This window comes from Equus quagga, chromosome 1 (assembly GCF_021613505.1).
Source record: "Equus quagga isolate Etosha38 chromosome 1, UCLA_HA_Equagga_1.0, whole genome shotgun sequence".
Taxonomy (NCBI): domain Eukaryota; kingdom Metazoa; phylum Chordata; class Mammalia; order Perissodactyla; family Equidae; genus Equus; species Equus quagga.
Genome location: NC_060267.1, coordinates 15,166,845 through 15,190,289, shown reverse-complemented (window position 1 = coordinate 15,190,289; position 23,445 = coordinate 15,166,845). Strand labels below are relative to the sequence as shown.

Below are 23,445 nucleotides of genomic sequence, written 5' to 3'. Positions count from 1 at the left end.
TCAGAGCTCTGTGCAAAATGCCAGAATCTTCTAGCGCAGAGCTAGACTTCCACACACCCTCCCTCTGCCGTGACTGCTCTGAGCAATGGAAGTGGAGGCTGAGGGAGAGAACAGAAAAAAAGATGGAAGTCAGGGACTGAGATAGGAAAGAAATGGCAGAGCCCCAATAGAGATGGGAAAGAGAAATTGATATTGAAAAAGAGAAATCGACAGATGACAGAAAGACAGAGGTGGGGAAACATGATGGAGGTGTGTGTGGATGAAAGACAGGGAGAGGCAGGGAGCCTCTAACTGCAGGAGGGAGAGAGGGGAGGAGAGACAGGGGGCTGTGGAAAAGGCAGACTAAGGGGAAGGGGAGGCGGAGCAGGCAGGGCACCTATCTCCCCAGAGAGGTTGGGCTGGCATGAAACAACTTTGTGGTGAGTTGGGGAGTCAACGAGTGGTTTTTTAGGGTGACCTCATCTTCTTTTAAGTACAAAGAACCTATTCCAATGCATACCATCTTCTTCGAAGTAGCCCTTGCTGCTCCTGCTGCAGCTGCCCAGGTCATTCCTGGCGTTTCTTTGGGGATCACCTTTACAGCCTGCCTTACAGCTCTGAGCATCCTCACCAGAGTGAATTTTTATCCTTTAGAGTGGATCTAATTTTTGAAAAGAGCCAAGTTTTCTCCAAGGCAGGAGAATAAGGTGAGGACCCCGCTGGGAAGCATTATTTCCAGTTAAGGACAAGGGGAATGTGGGAAAGCACAGTGGAGGGCATGCCCTCCTCCAAAGTACCTCTGCAAGGTCACTCTGAAGGAGATACCTGCAGGATGTGACAGAAGGAGACCTTCCTGGTGGCTGCTTCAGGCCCATGTTCGTTTTCAGTCTGTCTGTTAAAACCAGGTAGTAGTGCTCCCAGGAGCGTTTGCATCCTGGCATTTGCCTGAAATACTTGGTGAAGTAGTCCTGCCCTTGGGGAGCTTACAGTCCCCCTTCCTACAAATGTAATATGCAAAGACACTCACTATGGCACAGATCAAGTGCAAGCGACTAGGGCAAATTCAGAATCAGAGCCAGTTAGTTCATCTGGGGGGGCTGCCTGGAGCAGGGGAGTTAGGAGTTGGGTGTGGAAGGAGAAACCCTAGAGGGCATGGAATGGAGTAGGAGAAGAGGAAGAGTACCTCTCTGATGGGTCTGAAGCAGGCGACCAAACCGTAAGGGAGGCAGAGGATAGCTTTTGCTGGCCTGGAATAAAGAGTTGGATCGGGAATCAGCGTGAAGGAGAATGGAGAGGGGCAGGTTTGAAGGCCAGGCTGGGCGATCTGAATTTGCTCTGAGAGGAACTGGGGCCCACTGACGGGTGCACTGACATGTGTCAGGCAGTGGTGTGTGTCCTCACAATTATCTGGAGAAGTGTGTACCCAAGTTTGCATGTCTTCTGTGTGTGTGGGGGGTCGTGTACATCCAGGTGGCTTTGTGCCAAGTGACTTTGCGCTCCAGGCTCATCTTTCCATCTGTGTGTGTGATTGGCATGTGGCTATGTCTGAGCGCTGTCTGTTCATTTGTATGTTTCCATGTGGTCATGTGTGAACGGTATCTCGGCTGCTTTTCGTGCATTTTATTTGGCTACTCGCGGTGGAGGGCAGCCTGTATGAGTGCGCGTGTCTGCAGGAGAAGTGGGGCCGGCGGGAGCCCTGGCTGCTCAAGCATCGCCGTCTGTCTCTCTCCCTCCACTGGCTCCATCTGCCCTAGCTGAGGTCGTGACAAGGAGGCGAAGAGCAAAACGGCAAACTGCTGCGCCCACAGAGACCAGAAACATTGTAAGCCACGCGCAGACTCCCCCTGCGGGGGAGAAAACAGCATCAACAGCCAGAGGGACCGACCAACAGACAGACGGACATAGAGCCCTGCGCGCACAGGCTGCTCCGTGGCCGCGTTCCTCGGAGCAGGTGCACTCACACGCACATGCATACACAGGCCTACCAGGCACGGAAGGACACACACACTGTCCCTGACGTCTCTCTCCCCATCCCGCCTCCAAACCCCGCGGCCGGGGTTTGGGGCGATGGGGCTGTGGGCGCTCAGTCGGACCTCGGAGCCAATCACCGGATGTCTAATTGCTCCTTTGGCCGTGGGAAGGGTGTGTGTGCGGGGTGGGGGAGTGCTCCCTCCTTCACTCCTTTCCCAGTCCCGCCACCTCCCACCCCCCTTCCGGCCCGCGGCAGTTTCCGAAATCGCCCGGCGGCCGAGAATTCATTAGCGGGGGGCGGATGTAAACGCAGCGCGGTGGAACGTTTTAATTAGGCCTGAACAATAAACAAGCTAAACGAGGCGCGCAGGGCTCCCTGGCGGGCCCTCAGCCTCCTCCGCGCGGCGCGCACTCATTAGGGCTGCAGCCAATTTCATGCCCGCGCCGAGCACGGGCCTGCGGTGGGGGCTGCGGGGCGCGGGCAGCGCCGCCCGGCCGGTGCCCGCCCCGCCGGGTCGCCGCTCCCGCGTTCCCCACCATCCATCTGCCTTTCTCAGTGTCCTTGAGATGAAGGTCCCTTCCCACGCTAGACGGCCGGTGGGAGCTTCTGGCGTTCTTTTGCGGGTCTCTTGCTTCCTCTCCTCTCTCCCCCTCCTTTCTCCTCTCCGCTCTCCCTCTCAGGGCGGCCGACTCTCGCTCGGCCTGTAACCCTCGGCTCCTCTCTTTGCCGCAGTCTCCATATCTCTTCCACATGGTCTCTCCCTCCCTGTGTTCAGACTTTCGCCTGGACTTTATCTTTCCTCCCTGTGCCGCCGCCATCGGCCTCTCCTTAGCGTCGCAGACTCTGAAACCCGGCTCCTCCGCGTGGCTGCCCTGCAGCTCTGTCTACACTCGCCATGGCCTCCCGTCCATGTGGCTGCGCGAGTCTCCCCATCCCGGTCCCGGCCCTCTGTCTGTTTCCGCCCGTGTTCTTTCTCTGACTGGTCCTTCTACCCTAGGTTTCAGGTGGGGTCCCTGGGCTTTGCCCGCGCCTCCTACCAACTGGGCGCCTCGGCCCTAGCCAGAGTTTGAGCGTGGCTTGTTTCTTCCTCTCTCTTCCTTTGGTGAAGCTGCAGGCATTGCTTGCTGGCTCCTAGTCTCTGCCAGGACTTCCCTGGTGGTGGGTGGCGGGGGTTAAGCAGTAGGGCTTGGGCTGAGTTTGAATCCCAGCCCTGTTCCTCACCAGGTAGCCTCCTGACATGGGCTTACTCATCTGTAAAATGTGGGAAAGAATTTTAGGTGCTTCAGGGGACTGTTGTGAGAATTAGCGCTGTGATTAAGAATGTGACATACTTGGCACAGAGTATGCACTCAATAAATATTAGCTCTTACGGTTATCATCTGCCCTTCCTCAATAAGCTCCCCTTCTCCTTAGCCTGGAGTTAAAAAAAAGTTTTGAGGGAGAAGAACCAAAGTAATATACTTTATAGGCCAAAACCAATTGAATGTCAGGAATTTCACATGGTGCAACCTAACGATGCTCTAAGTTCTGAGCACAGGAAATGCCCCTGAAAGAACACGGGCGGAAGTGAGTGTGGACACGAAGGGAGGATGGAGACTGGATTGAACCACAGAACACAGGAAACCATGTGGATTGGTGCGTGGAGTGAGCACATTCAAACCGAGGCAGCAAGGAGGCATGCCCAGAGTCCGCCCTGCATCAGTCCTGCAGCAGCTGCACAGGCGCCCTCTGCAGATGCAGTCAGGGGACTGTGTCCACTGGGAGGCTGCTGTGGGTCCGGGAGTCCAGCTCCCCCAGGAGTCCCAGGAACCAGACTCCTAGAGACTCAGACCTGCATCCTGCTCTCCCCTCCAAGCATGTCACACACACAGACACAAACCCATCGATTTCTAAAGGAAAGCAGTACCGCCCAGGAGACCAATTGGCTCCAGCTGCCTGTCCCCCGATACTAAACCTTACAGGCAAAGTGTGGGCTCAGAATTCTATCCCTGCTTGGGTTTCTTTCTCAGTTCCTTCCTCTCTCCTAGGGAACAGAATCGGTGAGTCACACACTCTGCTGGAGTAGAGTGAGGGGCACTCCAGAGGGAGGAGCATGGGCCCCTGCCTTACAGGAGCTCCCGGGGCTATGGTAGATGAGGCTGATAGCCAAGACCCGGAGGCACAACGCTCTGGCCACTCCCTCAGCAAATGCCTGTGAGTCGCACTGGTCAAGACCAACTGGACCAAGCCCCACCACTCTGATGATGGGAGCCTGAGAAAGACCAAAGAAGGGAAGATGGAGGAAGACATAGAGGAGGTCCCGAAGGCTTCCCAGAAGACAAGGAGAATGGTCCTCATTTAGTTGGCAGGGCGCAGTAAAATTGACAGGAGAGGGGCAGAAGGGTTAGAGCCCTCAGTAAGTGCATTGTTTTGGGGTAGGGAATGTGAACCCTGGAGGCAGAGGAGGAAGAAATGTGTAGGATTTGTGCGTGTGTGCGCGCGCAGATGTCGGGGAGGCAGAGGGAGGCAGGGGGCAGGTTTGGGAGGGCAGGGGGTAGAGAGCTTGGGCTGAGACGTCCTGGAGGGCCCCTGTGGTAGGGTGGCAGTGGTCGTGTGACGTGGGGCAGCGATGTAAAATGTCCCACGTTGTAGCTCTATGGTGACCCTGGGCTGTGTGGGTAAGATGCTGGGCAGCCAGGCTGACTTACTTCCCTGGCCTTGCCGTGTCCTCTTACGGTGTGAGGATGAATGAGCCTGGATTTCATGGGCTAGCGAGCCATGGCTGGGTGGAGACAGCTGCTCAGGCTGTGAAATGTGGGGAAGAGGCCTCTGGGGGTCAGTAGACAGAACGAGGGAGAGGGAGACAGGGATGGGGGGTGGTAGTGGGAAGACCGCAGGCTCTGAGGCCTTTATCCTGGCTATCCCCTTTACCCACCCGTTTCACGGATTGAATTATGCATTTTAAAGCTAAAAAATCTTCAATAAATGGTCTAGTTTAGGCTTCCATCATCAGGGGGTAAGATAGAACTTCCCTACTTTACAGATGAGGCCTAGACAAGTTAACTAACTTGCCCGAGGTCCCCTAGGCAGAACATGCTGAAAACGGCACCAGGAGGCAGACCTTTCGCCCTCCTGGGAGTGATCTCTCCCTTACACAATTGGGCCCCAAGGCTGGCTGCTTCCCAGGGCAGAACCTGCGGGAGCTGGCACCAGAATGTAGCAATTTGTGTCCTTGCTCTGCCACTTACCAGCTTTGTGATCCGAGGCAAATTCCTTAACCTCTCTGTGCCTTAGTTTCAGTATCTATAAAATGGCAATGCTAATACCTGCTTCTGTGGCTTTTTATTGAGGATAAAATGAGATTTATGGAAAAGGACTGTGTACAGCTGTAAAGCTTTATAAATTAAACATATTGGGCATCTAAAGTCCTCCTCCTCCTCATCTTTGATATCTTCCCAGCTGATTCTCACCGTTCCTGCTGAGCACATCAGCCTCCTGCCTCCCATGCCCTTTGTACCTTCAGCCTCTAAACCTGGCATTTACTTCCCTCTGACCTAGCTTTACACTCTAAATCTCCATGTCTACTCTCCTTTCCATAGGTCCTTCAGCAGTTGAAGGATCCAGCTATGCTCTATTAATTTATATGCATTTTTTTTTTTCTCTGCTTGGGTTTCTTATCTGTCTCCCTTCTCCCATCCCAGAGAGCAGGGCACTGTCTCCTCTTCCCTTTGGATTCTTGTCCCTCCAACCCCACCCAGGACTGGGTTCACAGGGTGAGACCAAAGAACAGACACTGGGATGCAGTAGGTTGAGATAAAACAGGAGAGGGGAGGGCTTGGGGGCCAGGACACCAAGCGAGGCATCTGCATGTGGGGCTCTTGCCCACGTGCTGTGTAATCCTTCTGCAGAGTGTTTGCCGTGACCTGGGGAGGGAAACAATCATCTCCCTCCTGGAGCTAAGGTTAAGGGGGAACTATTTTCCTAATGTTTAGAGAGACTGAATTTTGCCCTGTGATGGGCGACACATCATCTGGAGGTCAATCCCACATGAAAAGAAAGAGCCATCAAGAGAGGCTTTCCTCTTCCTGCTTGGGGGGTGTGTGTGTGTGTGTGTGCACGCGCACGCGTGTGCTTCTCTTCTCCTTTGTTCTAGCATTTACCAACCCCAACTCTAAGGAAATACTCTCTAAAGTGTATTCTAAATTCCTTTTGCTGAAATTAAGCCCATCTCTTTAGTGGTGGTATTTCCTAAAGTCCAGGATCTGGTTCAGTGTCTTCTATAAAAGATGAGTGTATGTGGGGGAGGGGAGGGTACAGGGTAGAACCTGGGGAAGAAATGTAATTACCCAGCTCCTGGCTTTAATTACATGTAAGCCCTGGACATTCTGAACTTTATTAAACTCCTGAGTGTCCACGGGGGTGGGATGGACCTGGTGGGTTTTGCTCCCCGGTCCTCTCTGCTGGGCTTCTCTGGAGGTTTCCCTCTCCACCCTGCCTCCACATCCCAGCCTTGGGCTACACACCATTTCTCCTGGCTACAGGTGGCGCTATAAATCGGCTCTCCCTGAAAGGAGACTATCACCTGTCCAGTCCAGACGTCTTACTGGTTCTCTTTATCTTTCCCAAGATCCTCTGGTTCCTTCTCTCCAAACCCAAGTGCTGTCCCCCAACTGCACTTTTTTTTGATACCCACTTAGCTGTCTTGGAGGGAGGGGTTCTTTCTGCAGGGAGACCCCTGTCCTCCTAAGTGGCTTACTAATTACAAACAGAGAAAGCCTGGTCTGTGAGGTTAGTCTGTGCGCAGCTCCCTGGCTTGGTGGAGGGAGCCAGGAGCTGGGGGATTTAAAGTGCAATTTCCTGTACCTTTTTCATTTCCTGCTGGGGGTTGTGGAGAGCAATAAGCAAAGTGGGTGGCAGGGCCAGAATGACTGGGCAGGTGGGGGATGGGCTGGGGGAAGCTCCCTTCATCCACTCTTCTGTCACATCCCCTTTTCCAGGTCTCAAGGTGAGTTCCTTGGGGATGGGGCATTTGATAAATCAGTACCAGGCCCTCCTTCCAATTCTCCTCTTACCTCCTTGAGGTAAAGAAACTGAGTAGAGTGGACTGGGAGATGATCCAGGTCCAACGATTAGAATAATAGATGCCGGGATGGGGAGGAATCTTAGAAATCAGTTGGATCCCCCAGGTTACAGATGAGGAAACTGAGGCCTTGGAGAGGGCAGGTAACTTGCCCAAGGTCACTATCTAATGGTGGGCTGCTGGGGCTGGACTTCCCTGACTCTCAGGACTGGCTGTTCACTGCTCTTCCTCATGCATGTGCATGCCTGTGTGTGCGTGTGTGTGGGGGCGGGGTGGGGGTGGAGGGGGTGAGATGGGAGGAGATGCGATAAGGAGTAGGGAGAAATGGGGAGGTATCTGGACAGCTAGGGCTCCAGGTCTTGAAATAGTCACCCTTTGGTGGGTAGAAGAGCACAGGAAGTCCAAGCTTAGGGAAGGCTTTCGTGAGTTGGTTCAGGAAACAGGCATACAGATAAAAAGGAGAGGGAGGCACCATGGCCCTTGGAAACGATTAGCCCCACATCTCTTCTTACCCTCTCCACAGTCAGAGGTGGATGGGGTGGGGGAGGGGGGCACGGCAGAGGACAAAGGAGCCAATTATTGAGTGAGTGGATTAATTGATTAATTGTCCAGAAGCTTCCAATGCTCCCCCAACAATGACGTCCCCTCCCCCCGACCCCAGTCAGGCGTGGCCTCAGTTGGCCTGGATTATTAATTAGGGCTTGAAGTCATTTAACGATGATTTCATTATCGACGTGCTGTCTGTCTCGGGCTCAGCCCGGTTGCCAGGGCGACTCTGATCGATTGCCTTCCGGTCTTCTCCTAGGCAGCCGCCTCCTGCCTCTCTGGAGCCTGGCTGTTGGCGAGCACTCCCTAGCGGTCCCCTCTGGTACTGCAGAGCTTCCCAGTTGCCCGCTTTGCCTCACTCAGCCAAGGAACAAATCTGGAGTTGCCTTGGGGGTCCTTCAGCTGGCCTGGAGACTGGGCTGCCCAACCCTGGTCCCTATTCCAGACGTACTGACTCGCCTAGCTGTTGTCAGGGACCCAGGGGCATTGGGTCCACCTTTTCCCTGGTTTGTGAAATCCCTGTGATCCTGTCCCCTGGTGGCCATCCACCCGTGCCTCTTTGGGATGGGTGTCGAAAGAGGTAAATGACCCCAGTTGTTACCCTGCAGCCTCTGAGTTTAGCTCTTGGAGGCCCAACCAGCTGTAATAAGGCTCTTCCTGCTGCTAAAGAGACTCCTTGGGCTCTAGCTATAACCAGACATCTGGCCTCTGGGACCTTAAATGTGGCTGGCAGGGAATGGGGCGGGGAGAACATTTCTCCTTTATATTGCTTGAGTTAATGTTCTTACGGTCTCCCCTGGTCCTGAGAGTTGCTTGGGGGAGCTAGTCTTTGCTAGAGCTCAGCTACTTCCTCAGCCTAAAGAAAGGCTGGGGGAAAAGGCAGAGTCCATCTTGCCATGCTAAGTCTTAGGTCTTCAGAAACTTGGCTGGTTACTCCATCACTGGTCCCTTAAAATCTGGATTCCCACATGTACACTGGCCTCCGGATTTCTATTCTATGACTCAGTCTCTCCTTTTGTGGGTTTCATGTGTATATTTGTAGGGGTCTGTTAGTGGAGAGTCTCTTGAAGGCATTGATCATGACGTCTCAGAAGGTGTCTAAATTGTTGACCCCAAAGTAATGGACAGTCAGCAGTATTGTGTTTGGCTTATACCTTGCATGCTGCTTATTTAGCTCTCTAATGCAGACATCTTCCCGTCCTCACCTCTCCTCACTCTTATCGCAGTCTGTCCCCAACTCTTCCTCCAGAACTTGCCTGCCTGCCTCTTTTCTCTTCCTCCTCTGCCCCACTGCCCTTGCACTGGCTGTGCCAGGCTGCATCAGCTCCCAAAAATTGAAGGCTGAGCCTCAGGTCTCTTTTGATTGCAGCATTTTAGGGGAGAGAGTTGGGGAGGCAGGATGGGTTTTCGTATCCGTGTAGGGGTCTCTGAGCTCCCCAGGTTGGCACTGGGAGGGAGCCTGGGGGCAGCTATGGCAGCAGCTTCACCCTATCAGCTTTCTGGGCACATCCACCACCGAGCAGCACCTGAGAGAGGACCCCGCGCAGCAGCAGCCGAGTGAGATTGAAGAGGATCATAAAGAAAATATATATCCCCCTCCCCGGCCTCGCTCCCTCCTCCTGCTCCGCACTTGCCTCCTTCTCTCTCTTTGTCTCGCTCCCTCCCCCCTCCTCACTGCACCTCTGTTTTCTTTGTTCCTTCTTTGCGTCCTTCACCTTCATCTCTGTCAAGCACATCTGTCTGTCAGTCTATCTGTCTGTCTCTCTGACTTCAGATATTTTTTGGTCTGAGTTTTTCTAGAACTGTGTCTGCCATGAGCTCCTCTCTCTCCCTCCCCCCTCCTTCCTTGCCTCCCTCCCTCAGGCTCTCGCACCATCGCATCTTTATGAGTTCCATCGTGTGTGCCTTTAGCCTTTCCATCCACATCTCCTCCCATCTTTCTCCCTTCGCCGCCTCCCCCAGCACCCGTTCCCATCTCTTGCCCTCCCTTCCACCCCTCTTTTTTGCTTCTCTTATCTCTGTCTCTTTCAGCCTCTTCCCCTGTCTCTGGCTCACACCCCTGCATGCCTCTCGTCTTCCCTCCTCCCACCCCTCAAGGTTCAGATACTTTATGTAAAATTACCTGGATGGGCTCCAACTGTCAGGTCCCCCATTCTGGACCCCCTCCTCCAAGAGAGATTTATGGCCCCAACTCTGCATCCTCTGCATTCTCCCCAGCCCTGGGCCAGGTCTTTTCATTACCTAGTGATTATCTGGGGGCCCTGGCATTTCCCTCCATCTCCCACCCTCTACCCAGCAGGCAGTGAATAGCGCAGGGAGAAAGGGGAAGGGATTGCTCTTGGGACCAGATGCAAGGACATGGAGACCCTCCCCCTGCAGCCACCCTCCTTTCCCTCAAGCAGATGCACATCTGGGAAAATCCCGGCTTGAGGCAGGGGAAGACAGCCTAGGACTGTTGGGACATAAATCAAACACCCAGATGCCCCTCCCCTACTGTTCTGTCATTACAGCCGTCTCTCCAATTCCTTCCAATTCCTCCTTTGCCTCTAGGAATTTTGGCTCTGGAGTCTGGGCTGGGGCCACTCATCTGCTACCCAGCAGGGTGCCTGGAACCAAGGAGCTGCTCAATTAATGCCCCTGGTCAAAGCCTGGAGTCATGTTTGGGCAGGGACAATGTGATTTTCAGGTTTTCCTCAGCTGGGGGCTCTTTCCAAGATCTGGGGCAATTCCTTCTGCTCCAGCTTCAATGCTCTGGCCCAGTATGGTTACTATAGACCCTCTCTCTTCAGGGTCCTGCCTCTACGCTTCTCCTCCCCCCCTCCCACCTCCACCCAGTCTCCACTGCGCCTAACTCAGCACTATCAAGTAAAGGCAGTGGTGCCCCTTTTCCTTGAGACCAATGGCTTCTTGGGCTGATCTCTTGTCCATTCAGCCCTCAGTCTCTAAGTAGGCCCACCTTCTGCATCCCTGACAGCTCACAGTCTTGCCTCTGTCTGAAGATTAATGTTCTGGGAAGGAGGAGGCACCTTCCTCTGGTCACTGTTTCAGGGCTTGGAAGCCCTACTTTTTGAATGGCTACAGCAAGAAGCTCTCTAGGCAGGGACTATATCTTTTTCATATTTTTTTCCTCCAGCACAATGCTCAACGCATATTTGGTTAGAATATGCCATGAACGCTGAATGACTGGCACAGGAAATCCCTTGTGGTGAAGCTTAAGCCAGTCCCTTTTAGTTTTATTTCTGGAGCGATGGGAAACATCGGTGAGGGGGCGGGGATGGGTGGTGGTGGGGGAGGAAACTAAAGGAGATTCTGGGAGAGGCTGGGGGTGCTTCTACCCTTGTTTCCAGGACTCCTGGGCAGAGGTTCTTTAGCTGGATCTGCGACTGGTCCCCAAATAGCCACAGGCAGGGCTCCACCCCTCCCCGACTTTCCTCCAGCCAATCGGAACCTCCTCCCTACCCAGGACCCTGGAAAGCCTGTTTACTTCTAAATCCATATCCTGTTTGCCCAGCCTGCAACCAAGCTCATTTAAACCCTCACTCCACCTCGTCATCCAGCCAGGGCCCACTCCACTTCCATTGCCCACCTTCACTTTCCTCCTGGATTCCGGGCTAAGCCACCTTCTTCCCGTTTTCCCATCCCTTCCCAAGGCCCCGCCCCGCTCCACTTCCCGGCTCTGCTGGGACAAGCTCGTTTCCTCTCTCTGGGTTTGGCTTGCAGTTTTCTCCTCAGGTCTTTCCCCTTGAGGTAGAAAAAGCCCACGGGTGAGTGATTTCTCTTGGTTATAGTGTTGGTAAGAAAAGGGAGATAGAGCCAGAAAGGAAGAAGGCTGGGCCCGGAGGGTTGCTGCCAATAGAACCCTGTGGGGCTTGAGCAGAGGGTCTTCCGCGGGGCCAGAGCTGGACTTTGGATTGTGGGGTGCAGACCGGAGGCCTTGTGAGCTGGGGGAGGGAGGGTAGGTTTGCTGGAGTGGTTTGGAGGCCTACATTCTGCTCTCCGAAGAAAAGTCCTCAGCAGACCTGGTCTTGGAAAATATACGAGTTAGGGGAGGTTGGTCCTTGGCCCTCCCCTCTAGCGCCCTTCTTTCCTCTTCACCACCCCCTCCTGCCTGGCCTTTCCTCTCTGGCCTGGTGCAGAGCTTGCCTTATTCATCTCTGTCTTCCCACAGGGCCTGGCACATCGTATGCCTAGATGTGTCCTTTGAATGAATGAAGCTTCTTCCACCAGGGTCTGCTGCCTCCTTCGTGTTTTGCTGCTCTTTCTCACTCGAGTTCAGAAAGTATCTGTATCTTACCTCCTTAGGGAGGGTGTTGCCACGCACTTTGCAGAACAGCATCTCCAGTTTGATGAGGCGGTCCACAATAGTGAGGGAGGGTTTGAGGCTCTTCTTCCTAGATGTTCATGAGCTAGAAAAGTGTTTTTACAGCTGCTGAAGGGATCGCCCTGCCTTACCTAATTTAAAAAAGCTGCGGTGGGGATTATAGGCCAGGTCAGGCTGCAAGGGGAAAGATTCCCACGTCCTGTTGGTGTGGTGTGGCTGCCTAGTGGTCTTTAAAACACTGGTCGGAAGGCTTTTCTGAGGTCCCAAGTATGTTGCAAATGAGCCAGTGCTAAATAAACCTTGAAACTTGATAGCTTTGTCCTCTCTCTCGGAATCTATCAATTTTATGTACATAATAGGCATATTTATTGATTGATAAAGGCTGGGAGGAGAAACTTGAAATAGGACTGGCTTCCTGGGTCTCCAAGAGGCAGTTTGTTGCTATCACAAAACATATTTGCAACTCTTTCATTTCTAAGGCCTTGGAGTCTTAAACCGTTCTCTGCCTCCCCCGCCATGTACGCTTTGGGCTCTACCCCAACGCCAGAAGCTCAGACAACACTTATCCAAGCGTGACACCTGTTTTATTGATTATATGTGGCAAATGCTTGTTTCTCAGTTGTCTGTCTCTTGCCCTCCAGCAGCTGTTGGGCAACTTCTGTCCATTATCAATCAACATGTGATGTGTGTCCCCAGAAGGCAGACTTATTTTAACCTTAGTTTAAGCAAAATCATGTGGAAAGGCTAATTTCCTGTAAGAAGTGTATTCCAAATTAATAAAAATGATTTTTGGATTATATTCTTTTGGTTTACCCTTATCCCTTTTTTCTTTTATTGTTGAAAAAAAATCACAAGGCAGACTGGGGATTAGAAAGAACCAGGGAGTAGGGATAAAGAAAGTCCCCTAAAAAATGGTGCTGGAGGCTCTTTGTTGTAGATTATGATGCTCGAGCCAGGGGTGAGGCAGGTGCATCTTGGTGAAGTCATATTGATCTGTATTTCAATATCAACTGATAAGTTGATAAGAACTCGGGACTTTGAGGTATGATACAACTTTCACATGGCTTAAGTGATTTGGTGTCTTTCCTAAAACAAAACAAGTTAACTTTCCAAGGGAGATGGTAGGAGTGTGGAGCAGCTACCTAGGGCTATGAGAGGAACCAAGCAAAGTCTGGTGAGAGAGGACAGAGAGAAAGGGAGACAGCCAGCTACTTACATGGGAAGACAGACGGACACATTTAAAGATATGAAGGGAGGGGCCGGCCCTGTGCCCGAGTGGTTAAGTTCCCATGCTCTGCTTCTGTGGCCTGGGGTTTGCTGGTTTGGATCCTGGGTGTGGTCCTAGCACCACTTGTCAAGCCATGCTGAGGTGGCGTCCCACGTAGTAGATCTAGAAGGACCTACAACTAGAATATACAACTACATACTGGGGGCTTGGGGAGGAGGAAAAAAAAAGGTTGGCAACAGATGTTAGCTCAGAGCCAATCTTTAAAAAAAAAAAAGAGGGGCTGGCCCTGTGGCCAGCAGTTAAGTTCATGAGCTCCTCTTTGGTGGCCCAGGGTTTCACCAGTTTGGATCCTGGGCTGGATCCTAGCACTACTCATCAAGCCATGCTGAGGTGGCATTCCACATGCCACAACTAGAAGGACCTACAACTAAAAATACACAACTATGTACTGGGGGGCTTTGGGGAGAAAAAAAAAGAAAGAGGAAGATTGGCAACAGATGTGAGCTCAGGGCCAGTCTTCCTCACCAACCAACCCCCCCGCAAAAAATACCTTAAAAAAAAAGGGAGATAGCCAGAGATATAGTTGCCATTTCCTAAGCTGCCTTGTGTGCAGAGCAGTGTCACAGATGGGAGGAGGCCCATGGAAGAAGGGGTCGTACGCTCTGACCGCTCACAACTGCTGGGCTAACAGGGAATAGGCTAATCGGAATAGCAGGAACAGTGATAGATGGGACCACTGGATGGATTTCTAGATTTTATATTTACGAGGAAAGGCAGAATTTTGGGGGAAAAACAGAATCACAGCTGTTTAGCAAGGCATCTTGGAAAAAATGAGTGTGGATCAGTGCTTGTCGTAGACAAAGGCCACCCTATGTTATAGTTGTAGATTGGAAAATGAGGTGGACAGGGAGGTGGATTTCCCTCCACTGTTTTCTCCTGAGGACTTTTGGTGGAGGTTCTGGGTTGATGGCAAAGGGCAGGAGAGAATCATACAGGGGAGAAGGAGAGAAGAAATTGATTTTCGCTGTTGACATCAACGTATTGCATCACTTTCTAATCCCTTAATTTCACACCCTTCCTGGTTTTTCCCAGCTCTCTTTCTGATTCCTGTTTGGAAAATCCAATTCTGATTCTTCCTGGGGGCCCAGATAGTTTCTGAAGGGCTCTAAAAGCAGAAATCCAGGCTTTTCTGATTTGTCAAGTTGGTAATCTTGTTTTGGTGTGATAGAAATGTTAAGAATTTTTGAAACTGCATTCTGATTGAAACTAAACCTGTGAATGTGTCAAATCATGAATGAGGAATGTTGGATTTGAGTCTAATTGTCCTCTCAGAAGTTATCCCAGAGGGACAAAGAAAAGCTGCCTGGTTCACAGCCATCCCAGAATGATAATAAATAATATGGAGTATTTGTAGCCTCTAGAGAAACTCTGGCTATCTGATTGTTTACCCGCAAAGTGGTGTACCATACTGGTATAGCGTCTGCGTGTAGAAGGGACTCCATAAATATTGAGGGAAGGAAGCAAAAATGTTTTTATCTACATCTATAGATTTTGGTCTACATTGGGTGGATGGATTTTGTCTGCCTCCTTTCGGTATACGTTTGGTCTGGAGTGTTTTAGTCTACGTCAGGACAGGTTTTCACAGCCTCTGCCAGACTGGATGGGATTTGCGAGGTGTGGTGGGCGGGGCGGTGGGGTAGGCAGATGAGTTGGAGGAGGTGGCTGTGTTTCTCCTCTTGGTCTAGTGAGCAGACAATTTGGGGGCTGTGTAGCTTTCAAGTTCAAATCTTGGTTGCCGCTGGTAATATTTACTTGCAGGATTATGGTTTTAGCCTCCTTGAGAGAACATGAGGAAGCTTCTGCCTAAGGAGTTTTTATTTTAGAAAGGGAGACTAAGTGTTCTCCCAAGTAACATTCAATCGGAATGCAATACAAAGTAAGGTCGTAGGTCAGCGGGGAGGATGCCTGGGGAGCGACCAGACCAGTTTGGTGAGGTCATTCTTGGAAGACTCATGGAGATAAGCCTGGATATTTATTTTCTCTAGTGTGAGCTGAATTTGGTTACTTCAGTTTTCTTTGTAGCCTTTCAGGGAATCTCTCTGAGCTTTACTTCTTTTCCCCAGGGGAGAAGTAACCCACTTATTACCACTGAAATGGTTTCTCTCTGGCTGACTCTTTTCCTTTCTTGCACAGACCAAGACAGAATTTTTATTATTATTATTATATTTTAGTACTTAGATCTATATTCGTATCTGTAGCAAATATTTAACTGGACCTGTATAGTTGGGCAAAATGGGTTCAAAGTATGGAGGAGTTTGTTTTGTTTTGTGTTTTTGATGGAGGGCATGGAAGGCAGGCCTAAATGAGGCTGGATTTATTGGATTATAGCCAAGCTTCCCACTGTGATGAAGACGTGGCTTGAACTGATGTTTCCCAAGGAAACACTTATACAAAATGCCAAGATGGGATAACCACCCCCTCTTCCATGCAGGCTTCTAAACTGACCCAAGGTGTGCAGAAGACACTCCCTAATCCTGCTAACACTGGAAAATGAAGCCGTTAGTACTCTTATCTTCCATCAACTATGAAGAACTATGTGAGATCTTGACATGCCCTTGCCTCTCATGTAGATACCATGTTCGTATTTAGGAATACTCTTTTCAGTATCTCTTTTACTTATTTTGGGAAGTGGGGAACATTCATGAAATGTCCTTAGTTGTAAGTTCCCGCAGAGAGGAATTCTCTATGTGCCACTATTGTCTTGTTTGTTGTTAGCGCTGCGGAATGGATTCTGCCGCCTTGTGAGTCGAAGTTGAACCCTGTCTGGTCTTTTTGCACCATCCTTTCACCTTCCAGCACTATACCAGCCAATGCTCCACTGCTATTCATAGGGTTTTCATAGCCAGTTTTTTGGAAGGGGGTGGTCAGTTCCTTCTTCCTAGTCTGTCTAGTCTGGAAGCTCCTTTGAAATGTGTTGACTATGAGTGACTTTGCTGGTATTTGAAATACCGGTGGCAGAGCTTTCAGCATCACAGCAACATGCAGCCCCCACAGTATGACAACTGACGGATGGGTAGTGTGGTTCCCTGACCGTGAAATGAACCCAGGCTGTGGTGGTGAGAGCCCCAAATCTTGGCCACTAGACCACCAGGGCCAGTCTTGTAGTCTTGCACTGCGTGTAAATGAGTGCATGACGATTTGGGGTGATGGTGGTAGCGGTGATGATTTACGGGGAAGATGTTGCTTTTGCTTGAATTCTGTTGCACAAGGAATCACTTTGGTGCCTGAATTTTCTAATTTGGAATTTGCCTTTATATTCATTTACACTTAGTTGAAATCTGATTTTTAATAGATTGAATCCAGTCTTTCTCACTTATAAACTTTTTGTGGTTTCCACTGGAGGGAAATGCCAAACCATATAGAGACCATCCAATTTCTCACTTTAGACCCAACCCAAACTAAACAGCATCCATCTGTGTAGTTATTTACAGACAGTACAGGATAAATTGTAGTAAATACAGAAAATTCTCTTCTCTGGGAGCTTACAATATAAGGGCATTTCATGGATACCTCCCTATCCTTCTGAAACAGAATCCTATTCTAAACAACATTCAACCATTTAACTATTGGACCCCTCCTCCTTTCTGTAGTCTAGGCTCAAAGTTAGTTATTGCAGTCTGAGTATTGTATTATATTGCCTAATGCCAAAGCATTAAGTGACTTGTTTTCCAAATTAAATAAAGCAGTGAAAGTAATAAAACTCTATGTTGTCTATCTGTTCAGTCATTGACCATCAAGGGGATGACACTGAAGCAAATAATAAATGTCACAGATAGTATGTTTTGTCTCAGCCAATTTGGGTTATTTTGTTTGTATTTTCAGTTTGCTGAGATGAGAGAGACTTGGCCTTGCATTCTTGTTTCAGATCTCTGACGTTGCCAAATTGGGCTGTAGATCCTGGGGTACTTCCTTGGTGGCGGTCAGTTAAGTTTTTGTACCTCAGGCTTCAGCTGGGGAAGGAAAGGCAAGCTGAAAGCTTCATCAGGCAGAAGCTGTGCTCCTTGGCTCCATGGCGCCACCCACTACTCCCAACCCTTCTCCCTAACTGGGTGTCCTCCCAATGCAGAGTTCTAGGCCAGTGAGTTATACCACTGGACATTAACGAGGGGAAAGCAGAGGGCGAGAAGAACATCCTGGAGAGATCAGATATCTGTGGATGTGGCTAGAGAAGCTTCCTGCAGGTGGGTCATGTTGAACAGGCTTTGGAAGGAGGGTGTGCAAGGCAGAGAGAGACCATCTGTGTGAGGACTGAGGTGAATGACAGATGGCAGTGTTCATGTGTGGGGACAGAGTTGTTCAAGCAGAGAGCCACAAAAAGTCTAATAGTACGAGTAAGTAGCAGATGGACAGTGAAAAGAAAGCCCTGGAAATATAATCTTAGAAGTTTGGATTTAACAGAGCAGGAAACTGCAGCTCTGACTGGGAGAAGGGTTGTGTGTGTGTGTGTGTGTGTGTGTGTGTGTGTGTGTGTGTGTATGTGTGTGTGTGTTTGAGGCTTGGGGAAAGTGTCATTTTCCAGAAGGAGGGTAGAGGGCACTCACACTTCAGTTATCTGCTGCAACGCAGCCATCAGGGCGAGGTGATTTAGGCTTCAGGGAAGGACAGCACTCTCTGATGGTGGCTGGGGGAATGCGAGTGGGATCTGAGAGGATCTCATTGTTCAGAGTTACCAATTTTACAGACCAGGAGGGTGGACCAGGGAGTATGGTAGGAGGCTGGCCCTGGATCTACAGTATTTGCAAACTGTAGGAACCTACCAGATAGACGTCTAGTGGGGACAAGGTGCTGAGTGTCTAAGTGACTTCATGTCAGCTGAATTGAATTGAAGGCTAGGATAGTGATCCCCAAATATCTGAAACTGATTATTTCAGTTGGAATTCCTTAAATTTAATCCAAAATTTTAATGCAATTTCCCTGAGTAAAATCAACCTTAGAGGCTGCTTTGCCAATCCCCTTGTCCTTGCACATAGCTCGGGCTTTCTTCCTTTTGAAACTAAAATGGGAAGTCAACCCTTTATCTTCTCTGTTGATCTTCCTATACTGAGAACATGTTCAGAATACCCATTATTTTTTATCTGGAGTCCATATTCCTTAATAACCTTTTTTAAAAAAATAATGAGGAGAACCCAAAATAGAAAGACTAAGAGGTCTGTGTTGATGCCTGATGTCTATTGGTCTTTGTGCTTATCTACATGGATGATTAATAAATATTAAGAATGCTTTAGGTGTTGTGGGCTCAGAGCTGGTCACAGACATGGGTCATAATGGGAACACTAATGCCCATTTTTCGTATTCTACTAATTCAGGTCTTGGGTTATCAACAACAACCAAATCAGAATGATCAACCTGACATAGCTGAAGTCTCTTTCCCCAGCATCACCATGAATTTTTAGCTCTGGAGTGGGGTTAATTATGTTTTAGAGTGACTGAAAGCTGACATTTTTCTGGTACTGGGTTCTTCTGGGTTAAGGATAGGAGGAGATGCCATTCTCTGGCAAACATTCCCAGTCTGCTCCTGATTGGCAGCCAAGTCTGGGGAGCAAATGGCCAGGGGAATTAGGAAGCTTAAAAGATGTTTTGTTAAACCCTCCTCATTAAACTGGCACCGTCTGCCTTCCCACTTTCCTTTGTCCCAGTTGGGGCTGTCCTTTGTGACAGATGTTTCCTAATGGTGTGTGCTGGCAGCATCTGGAAGCCTGGGGTGACGGCTGGGGTTTGGGAAGGCTAAATCTGGAGGTATTTAGGTTGCCAGAGAAATTGCAACCATCTTCCTGCCATTGGGCTCTCATTTTAAAACATGTCTGCTCTCCTATGCCCTGTCTTCCTTGAGCCCAGGAGGATCGCGTTTCATTTCCTTCTCTAGCACTTCCTAACCTGCACTGAAGATGGTCTTGTTCTTCTCAAGAATGAGGTAGTGAATAGAATGATGAAGGAATAGCATGATGAAATAAGTCTCAGGAGGGTGACGTATTTGGCTTCTAGACATTTGTTGTCCTATATTTCTGCTAAAAGCCAAGCAATAGGAGTTGGGTTAAAGTTACGGTTAGGAATCATAATTAGATGTAAACTCATATTTTGGAACTATAGGAATAGCCACAGGGATGCTTTGGAATCTCCTTTCTTGGCATCTAAAAGGATTGTCTGGAGACATTTTGGCCTTATGCTGGATTAGGATTTTAGCAGGACATGGTGTAAATGGAGCTTTCAGATGTAATGATCCTACCATCTCCAGCCCTGGCCCATCAGTATCTGTCTGGGAGGAAAGGGAAGACATTGGCAGGGTGTGCCCTGGGCACAGGATAAAAACTGGCTCAAATTCTCCTTTAATAGCCATGCCCTGGGATTTTCACTCTTTGTAGAGGCAGGATGCTGCAGCAGAAAGAATTTGGGCTTTGAAGTCACGGAGAACCAAGTTCAAATTCCAGCTGTTCTTTTTATGGGCTATGTGATCTTGGTAAACTTATTTAATGTCTCAATCTGTAAAGTAGAATAATAATACTTATTTCACTGGGTTGTTACATGGGAGTTAAATGAAATAACATAAGTGCATTACTTTCAGCTCAACAAACTCTGGCTCCCCTTCCCCCCTCTCTCCGTGTATCCCCAATTCTTGTGTATATACTTGGTATCCCTATTTTCCAGATACCATTTTTCTCTGCCTCCAGTCTCTGCAAATCTTCCCCAGTGCCTCTTAGAGTTCATCAAAGAGTTCATCAGGGCCCTGATTTATTAATTTATGTTAGTCCCACAAAATGACAACTGTATGTAGTTTTTATAACCATGCTAACATGAGCCAAGGTTGTGGTTTCTTTCCAGGCATTTTTACTTGCTGACAATTTTGGTTGTAAATCAAAGACAAAGGAGTTCTATCTTCCTATCCACCCTTCTGATCTAAAGTTTCTGATTTGGGGCTAGATCATTCTGGGTGGGATTTTAATCCAACCAAAAGTGATGGCAACCTTGTTTATAAAGGTCGTTCAGGGACAGAGACTCCATAACCTTTACTGTACTATTGGGACATTCTTGTTTTCCTCACCTTTTTAGTTTGAAAAATATCAAACCTACAGAAAAATTGCAAGAATAATGTAATTAACACCCACTTATCTTTCACCAGGATTGACCAATTATTAATATTTGCCACATTTGCGTGCCCTCTCCTATATATATATGTATATATATATACATATAAATGTATATGAAATACAGTCCATATTAAAATTTTGCTAATTGTCCAGTAATTTTTTTTTTGGAAGATTAGCCCTGAGCTAACATCTGCTGCCAATCCTCCTCTTTTTGCTGAGGAAGACTGGCCCTGAGCTAACATCCGTGCCCATCTTCCTCTACTTTATATGTGGGACACCTACCACAGCCTGGCGTGCCAAGCAGTGCCATGTCTGCACCCGGGATCCGAACTGGCGAACCCTGGGCCGCCAAAGTGGAACGTGCGTGCTTAACCGCTGGGCCACCCAGTCGGCCCCCAGTAATGTTTTTTATAGTGAAATGTTTCTTCTGAGCCAGGTCCAATCCAGGGTTATGTGTTGTGTTTCATTGTCATGTCTCTTTATTCTCCTTTAATCTGGAATAGTTCCTCTAGTTCCTGACATTGACAGGTCTGAAGAATGCAGGTCGGTTGTTTTATAGAAAGTCAGCTTTCTGTAGAAAGTTGTTTTGTAGGCTGATTGTTTTTGTTAGATTCGGGGTTACATATTTTTGGCAGGAGTATTATATAAGAGTGTTCTGAAAGACAATGAGGGCCACACAGGCAGGGAGCCGGCGTTTTTCCTCCCTGTTGTGTTTGTAGTATCAAGCACGATGACTGGCATTTAGAAGGTGCCTGATACTTATTGAATGAATGACCTAAAACTTTCACTACCATTTAGGTCCATTATTTTCCTACCTGAGGAGAGGGGAAGAGCAGCCTTCTCCTCGAATCCTAGTCCCATTTTTCTTATGAGTGTTTGGAGGCTTAAAAAAGTAACCCAAGACCTCTGTGATGAGACCACAGAGAAGGGAAATGAGAAGGGACTTGTGATGTCAGGCAGGCTGCGCAGTCTCTCTTTACCTTGGATGGGGTGGTGCCGATCATACACTGTTGAGACTGGAGGATGAATAAGGTGGTCCTCAGTTGGAAAGGAGTACATGACCTATTTTCTTGCGGAGAGAAGGTAGTTATTTAGGTTTCCATATTTTACCATACTTCCATCCCCTAACCCCCATTTGAATCCTAAGAATGCCATAGTGAAAATTGATTTCTGTCCCTCCTCCTTTCCCAAAGGGGACAACCCCATAATTCTCTCCTTCTCTACCCTCCATCTCCCCCCGCCCCTAACACACACGACTGTGTATTTTCTAACATTTATAAACGGTGGTTGGGCGGCCATTCTCTCCAGATTATTTATTGTTGAGAAAATCTATAACTCCTTGGACTTCTCATTTTGATGTAGAAGCTTTCATCCCTGTCGCCTGGGGGCAGTGAGGTTATGAGAGGTACTCTTTGCCTCTCAAAAATGTGTTTTCAGGCTTCCCTTTGGGGCCCTTTCTCTCCCTAGCTCTGATCATCTCAGACATTTCTGACAATCCTTCCTGAGGCATCCGGGGTTTGGGACTGAATTCATCCATTTAATTCTGCAAGGCTATGTGTGACCGATTCACATTATTCCTGCCCCTTTTCTGAGAATCTGCCTATCTCTGTCTTTGCGGTCCGTCATTTCACTAGTTTCCAGAAAAAGTGCCCTTTATCTCAATGTCAGCTCTTGATTATCCATAATAATGGAGCAGATAATCAAAAATAGTGAATGATACCAAGATTACTTTTGTTTGATTTTTAAGTAATTGAATCCTGGCTAAAGACAATCCATAAAGTGAGCGGCTTCGATGAAAGCAATCTGTCACGTTAACCTCCCATGGGTCGGCGTATGGCGTCTCTTCATTGGTACTGAGAGAGGCAAGCAGGTGGAAGAAAGCCACTTCTTGTTCAGCCCTCATTTTGTTGTCAGAAGCACCAGACACCTATTGAGAGCTCTGCAGAACATGCCTCCACGCCTTGTTTTCAAACTCCGGAGGAGGCCTATTCCTTAGTTTGGGAACCAAATACTTAGCTCAAAGGACATGAAAATCAGTAGCCAACATAGGAAACTATCACTTTATCTAGGGTTCCCATCATATCTGGGGTAAAAGCCAAAGTCCTTACACTGACTCTCAGGCCCTCTGTGAACGACCTGGCTTCTTGCTTTCTCTCTGACCTCATTCCCTACTCCCTACTCCTTCCCCTCACTCATTTTCTGTTGGCCCCACAGCCCTCCTTGTTATTCCTCAAAAACGGCCAGGTACTGCTTCATATCCATTAGGATGGCTGTTATTAAAAAAAACAGAAGGGGCTGGCCTGGTGGCGTAGTGGTTAAGTGCGCACGTTCTGCTTCTCTGCGGCCCGGGGTTCGCTGGTTTGGATCCCGGGTGCAGACATGGCACCGCTTGGCACGCCATGCTGTGGTAGGCGTCCCACATGTAAAGTAGAGGAAGATGGGCACGGATGTTACCTCAGGGCCAGGCTTCCTCAGCAAAAAACAGGAGGACTGGCAGTAGTTAGCTCAGGGCTAATCTTCCTCAAAAAAAAAAAAAAAAAAAGAACCACAAAAACCCCAGAAAATAACAAGTGTTGGTGAGTATGTGGAGAAATTGGAACCCTTGTGCACTGCTGGTGGGAATGTAAAATGGTACAGCCACTCTGGAAAAGGGTATAGTGATGTCTCAAAAAATTAAACAATTACCATATGATCCAGCAGTTCTACTTGTGGGTAAATACCCGAAAGAATTGAAAGCAGGGACTAAAAAAGATATTTGTGCACCCATGTTCCTAACAGCGCTATTCATAACAGCCAAAAGGTGAAACAACCCAAATGTCCATCAACAGATGACTGGATGAACAGAACGTGGTATACACATACAATGGAACTCAGCCTTAGAAAGGAAGGACATTCTGACACGTGCTACAATATGGGTGGAGCTTGAAGACATTATGCTAAGTGAAATAAGCCAGTCACAAAAGGACAATTGTGTGGTACCACTTATATGAGGTCCCTAAAGTAGTCAAATTCATAGAGACAGAAAGTGGAGCGGTGATTACCAGGGTGTGGGGGAGGGGGAAATGGGGGCTCTTGTTTAATAGGTTCAGAGTTTCAGTTTGAGAAGATGAAAAGTTCTGGGGTGTAAGGTGGTGTTGGTTGCAGAACAATGTGAATCTACTTACTGCCAAGAAGCGTACACTTAAAAATGGCTAAAAC

At 48.8% G+C, this 23,445-nt stretch overlaps 1 protein-coding gene across 1 annotated transcript; it reads right to left on the bottom strand.

Moving 5' to 3' along the window:
- Window positions 1–2,337: 2,337 nt before the first annotated feature.
- Window positions 2,338–2,769, bottom strand: LOC124225199 (octapeptide-repeat protein T2-like). The gene has a single exon (XM_046637711.1). It carries the CDS (start codon window positions 2,767–2,769, stop codon window positions 2,338–2,340), a length of 432 nt encoding a protein of 143 aa, XP_046493667.1.
- Between the last annotated feature and the right edge of the window lie 20,676 nt (window positions 2,770–23,445).

Coding starts and splice junctions, on each gene's coding strand:
- LOC124225199 (XM_046637711.1), bottom strand. CDS start 2,769: ATGGCGGCGGCACAGGGAGGAAAGATAAAGTCCAGGCGAAAGTCTGAA.